General features: G+C 45.4%; 1 protein-coding gene across 1 annotated transcript in view; it reads left to right on the forward strand.

The window, feature by feature from the left end:
• Positions 1–5,632, forward strand: part of LOC108664643 — a gene marked incomplete at its 3' end in the record, with an annotated part of 10,980 nt that overhangs the window by 692 nt on the left and 4,656 nt on the right. Inside the window, 4 exon segments of the mRNA XM_018151267.2 lie at positions 622–847; positions 2,452–2,599; positions 3,123–3,191; positions 4,883–5,541. Of these exon segments, the coding sequence (XP_018006756.2) occupies positions 622–847; positions 2,452–2,599; positions 3,123–3,191; positions 4,883–5,541 (1,102 nt within the window).

Here is a 5,632-nt window from a genome sequence, read left to right on the forward strand (position 1 = left end):
CCTTCTACACAGGAGATCTACCAGGTTATCTTCACCACGTCTAACACCCCTCACCCCTTCTACACAGGAGATCTACCAGGTTATCTTCACCACGTCTAACACCACCACTCACCCCTTCTACACAGGAGATCTACCAGGTTATCTTCACCACGTCTAACACCACCACTCACCCCTTCTACACAGGAGATCTACCAGGTTATCTTCACCACGTCTAACACCCCTCACCCCTTCTACACAGGAGATCTACCAGGTTATCTTCACCACGTCTAACACCACCACTCACTCCTTCTACACAGGAGATCTACCAGGTTATTTTCACCACGTCTAACACCCCTCACCCCTTCTACACAGGAGATCTACCAGGTTATCTTCACCACGTCTAACACCACTCACCCCTTCTACACAGGAGATCTACCAGGTTATCTTCACCACGTCTAACACCCCTCACCCCTTCTACACAGGAGATCTACCAGGTTATCTTCACCACGTCTAACACCACTCACCCCTTCTACACAGGAGATCTACCAGGTTATCTTCACCACGTCTAACACCCTTCACCCCTTCTACACAGGAGATCTACCAGGTTATCTTCACCACGTCTAACACCCCTCACCCACACAGGGGGTCTACCAATGCTTCTTCACGACGATGCTGGGTGAGGTGGATGCCGTGGGGTTTGTTGACGTGTGCACGTCGCCCGACCCTCTGTTGCCGCCCTCACGTCTCTTCGTCGACGACGTCACGTCCACCAGCGTCCACCTCAGCTGGACGGACGACGCGCGCACGACGCAGACGTCACCCGCTGCGGGGCAAGGCATCGCCTACAGGGTTTTCTACCGCATCGCCGGTGCGTCCCCAGTGGAAATTTATAGACGCGTCAGCTTCTGATTTGTATTACCAGGAGCTGGGGCGACTCTAAATTTTGTTACCAGAAGCACTGGTTGTGGCATCGCTGGTTGTGGCATCACTGGTTGTGGCATCACTGGTTGTGGCATCACTGATTGTGACATCACTGGTGTGGGCATCACTGGTTGTGGCATCGCTGGCCGTGGCATCACTGGTTGTGGCATTAATACGTCCTTGTATCAGGCCAAACTACGCTAGGGCGACTCAACCAAGGCAAAAATTGCATTACAAATTGTACAAAGTCCGACTCATTTGATTGAGTGTCATGCTAGGATTCATCGTAGGATACGGTGATCGTAAAGCATTTAAATATTCAGAACAAAGGAATCGTTTACGCAGACCGTGGCTATCCTGAGCANAATAACTGTTCACTTGCTTGATAATGAATATTGATATATTCGAAACGTCGCACTGCAATAAAATGTCATTCGGTAATCTACTTTTTGATCTCCAAGCTCCAGCTAGAAATTTTGTTCGGCTTATCGAAAAGAACAATAAGAAAATCGTAAATAAAAAGTACGCTCTGGTCTTCAACCAAACCTGTATAAATGAAGAACTTCTGCCTAACTACACTAATATATATATGTATATAGTGACGTATAATGATTAATTTTTATTCTGTCCTCAATCGATTTTTAACGAAAAATGAGAGAATAAATTATTTTTTTCCAACAATTGCCCCTGAAAATTCAATATCCAATTTCTGGACACCCCCCAAAAAAATAAAGACCTTAAACTTATTCCTTTTTCCACGCTTTAAAATAAAATTTTATTTTCAAATGAGCCAAATAACAGAAATTTATACCTGGGCTTAAGCTAACTGAATTTACGAAAAAATTTAACCGGAATTTTCGATGAAAACGTTTCTGGTAATTTTTCTTTGGAGAAAATTCGCTAAATGTACCTTTGTCATCTTTTCAGTAATTACAATGATTTACAATTTTCAATTACAATTAGTTGCGACTAGTTACAATTTTTAATTACAATTAGTTACAACTACTTGTAATTTTCTTTCAGTTATTTACAATTTCCGCGTAACTAGTTGAAATTTTGCCTTGACATTTTACAGGTGCCGCATAACTAGTTACAATTTTCCTGTGTGTAACTAGTTATTGTTTCCCTGTAACTGCTTTAGCGTAATTAGTTACAATTTATTCATAATTACTTACAGTTTATTCATAACTAATTGCTGTTTCCCTTTCTCTAGTTACAGCAGTAGTTCTCTAGTTATTTCTCTTTCTCTAGTTATTTTTCTCGTAAGCAGTTACAGCTTCTCTGCTAGAAACTAGACACTGTTTCCTAGCAATGACCTCCCGTTTCCTATGTTCCATTTTGCCAGCGTGCAACTAGTTTCAATTTACCAGCCTGTTACTAGTTTCAGTTTGTCAGCTTGTACTTAGTTATAGTTTGCGTGTTACGAATTCTAAATGTATTTTATTAAATCCTAGGTAGCCTGTAACTGGACCCAGCTAGTTTAAAACTAATCCAAATTTCTTTGTAACTAGTCACATTTTACCAGCCAGTAACTAGTTACCACTATTCCAGGAGTGGGCAAGTGGGTGCTGAAGCCGGAGCCCGCGGCGCCCAGCGTGCCTGAGGGCGGCGGCGTCCGCCTGTCCTGCCACCTGGCGTCCACCCCACCAGCCGTCCTCAGGTGGTACCGGGACGGCAAGGAGCTGGTACCTAATACCAGGTGAGTGGTGGTACCGGGACGGCAAGGAACTGGTACCTAATCCTAGGTGAGTGGTGGTACCGGGACGGCAAGGAGCTGGTACCTAATACCAGGTGAGTGGTGGTACCGGGACGGCAAGGAGCTGGTACCTAATACCAGGTGAGTGGTGGTACCGGGACGGCAAGGAGCTGGTACCTAATCCTAGGTGAGTGGTAGTACCGGGACGGCAAGGAGCTGGTACCTAATACCAGGTGAGTGGTGGTACCGGGACGGCAAGGAGCTGGTACCTAATACCAGGCGAATGGTAGGTACCGGGACGACAAGGAGATGGTATCTAGTACCAGGTGAGTGGTGGCACCGTTCTACCAGGAATTGGTGTTATGGCATATAACTTTGATGACCGATTGATCTAAAAATGATTGGTTGGTTTTGCTCTACAGAAGATTGATGGTAGATTACTTGTTGTTATTTTTTGTACCGATATTTGACGACATTGAAGGTGACAGTGTAAATATTTATTGCGATAATTATCGCGTATCGACAGGTACTTCTGGCCCAAGCCCGGCGTGCTGCAGATACACGCCGTACAACTTGCGGACGCTGGCAGCTACTGGTGAGTCTTAAGAGTCCGGTTCAGTGCGCGGCTTAAGAGTCCGGTTCAGTGCGCGGCTTAAGAGTTTAGTTCAGTGCGCGTCTATAGAGTCCTGTTCAGTGCGCGTCTTAAGAGTTTAGTTCAGTGCGTGCCTATAGAGTCCTGTTCAGTGCGCGTCTTAACAGTCCGGTTCAATGCGCGGCTTAAGAGTTTAGTTCAGTGCGTGCCTATAGAGTCCTGTTCAGTGCGCGTCTTACGAGTCCGGTTCAATGCGCGTCTTGCGAGTTTGCTTCTGTGCGTGCATAAAGTGTCAAGTTCCGTGCGCTTAGAGTACGGTATAATGCGCATCTTCAAGGTACGTTTCAATGCGCATCTTCAAAGTACGGTTCAATGTGGAGCGGTTCAGTACAAGTCTTGAGAGAGGTCAAGGGCTGTTACCTGCGGCATTCGCCACTGAGAGCTCCAAATACATTTCTTTTACAATGAAACTCTCCTGCCTATAATTTAGCGCATAAATGGGCCATTTGAGGGTATGTATGATGCATAATTTTTTGGTGAGAGTCAGTTCGTTTCCAAGTCTGATGTTAGTTTTGGAAATATCGACCATTGAGGATATTAGGAGCCGAATAGAGAATATTCGTCGTGCAAGAATTCGGAAGAAACTCGTCGCCCACAAAAGTCACAAGAATTTCTGAAGCGTTACGACATCGAGGAGGTCGTCCCATCGCAAAAACTTTATATTTTTCAGTGATCGTTTCACTTTCTTTAAACGAAATCAATATGTGGGCCGTCAACCGCACAAAATGTTACGTCGCACTAAAGATGGGAGACAAAGAGGACCGATGGCGACGTTGAAGAAGTCTAAAAAATTGTCACTGCAAATCAAAATTCATCACTTCAAACGCTATAGAGAAATGAATAGAACTTTTTCTTCAGATAGCGATGCACATTTTGTCCTAGAGCGAGACATGTCGGCTAGTCCTAGAGTCAATCATGATCGTCTCGTTCTTTACATTAGTACTTCACGACGCGGGCGCCGGTTTTCCCAGTTTAAGCGTTAAATTTGGCACTTGATTTGAATATGAAATTTTGTCGCAGCAGGAAAAATTGATCAGACGTCGCCGCATTTGTCCCTGTGGTATTTTAGTCGCGCAAATAAATTAGACCTAAAATCAGTCCAAACATTAACATGCGAAATTATGTTCCTTTGAGAAATGCGGTATTATGCCCTCTAGCAGAAGTGCGATATTGTGCCTTGTGAGGGGAATGCGATGTTATGCCCTCTGAGGGAAATGCAATGTTATGTCCTCTGAGGGAAATGAGCGATGTTATGTCCTCTGAGGGAAATGCGATGTTATGTCCTCTGAGGGAAATGCGATGTTATGTCCTCTGAGGGAAATGCGATGTTATGTCCTCTAAGGGAAATGCGATGTTATGCCCTCTTAGGGAAATGCGATGTTATGCCCTCTGAGGGAAATGCGATATGAGGGAAGGTAGATTCTACCGATGGCTAAAATTTTCGTTCAATCTAACCTCGGTCTACGTAGGCTCCCGCCGCTGTGGAACCGCCCAACGCGTAACATTTTACTAACTTTATAGTTATTTGCTTTAATTAATAAGAGATCTCGTGTCTGAAAGCTTCAATATCACCCAAAAATTTCTGTATTAATACAAATTTATACTTATTTCATTTTTTCATTCAATATCTGAAGGTGTACGGGCCATAACAACGTCACCAACGTCACCTCGAGGAGCCCCTCGGGTTACTTGCACGTCGTGACGTCACCAACGCGGTCCAGGAACGAGCTTCCCCTCGGGGATTCGTTACTCGACAACGCTTATAACACCCACCGACGTCACGAACTCGGGGAGAACAACGCCCTGTTATCAGATAACAACAATAACAACATTGGGACTTTTGGAGAACTAACGCCGCTTTCCAGACATAACCAGTCCGTGAGAGCTGCGAACTTCACCGCGGATACTAACGGTGATTTTGTCCGAGAAACCACACCAGAAGCCAATGAACACAACCGCAATGGCAACCAAATTATGGTTGCCACTCCAGGATCTATTGTCAATCAACCATTTACCCCTGAAACTTACGAAAATGACGACAACGAAAACAACCCAAAAGAAAACATCAGTTTCTTCACACCTGCAAAAACTTCGCTGATGGCGACCAGCTTCCCTCAGAAGGAGGGAACGACTTCCCTCCTTGACCCACATTCACCAAAAGTGGGTCACGAGTTCAAGCTGCTGCCGGTGGCCAACACGGAGACGGTGGCGGTGGGTCAATCGGCGGTGTTGGAGTGCATCACGAACGACCCTGACGGGGGAAAAAACTTAAACTGGACTCACCATGTTAATGGTGAGAGTGGGGCCCGTTAATGGTGAGAGTGGGGCTCGTTAATGGTGAGAGTGGAGCCCGTTAATGGTGAGAGTGGGGCTCGTTAATGGAG

Source organism: Hyalella azteca, unplaced genomic scaffold (genome assembly GCF_000764305.2).
Source record: "Hyalella azteca isolate HAZT.00-mixed unplaced genomic scaffold, Hazt_2.0.2 contig4161, whole genome shotgun sequence".
Classification (NCBI taxonomy): Eukaryota; Metazoa; Arthropoda; class Malacostraca; order Amphipoda; family Hyalellidae; genus Hyalella; species Hyalella azteca.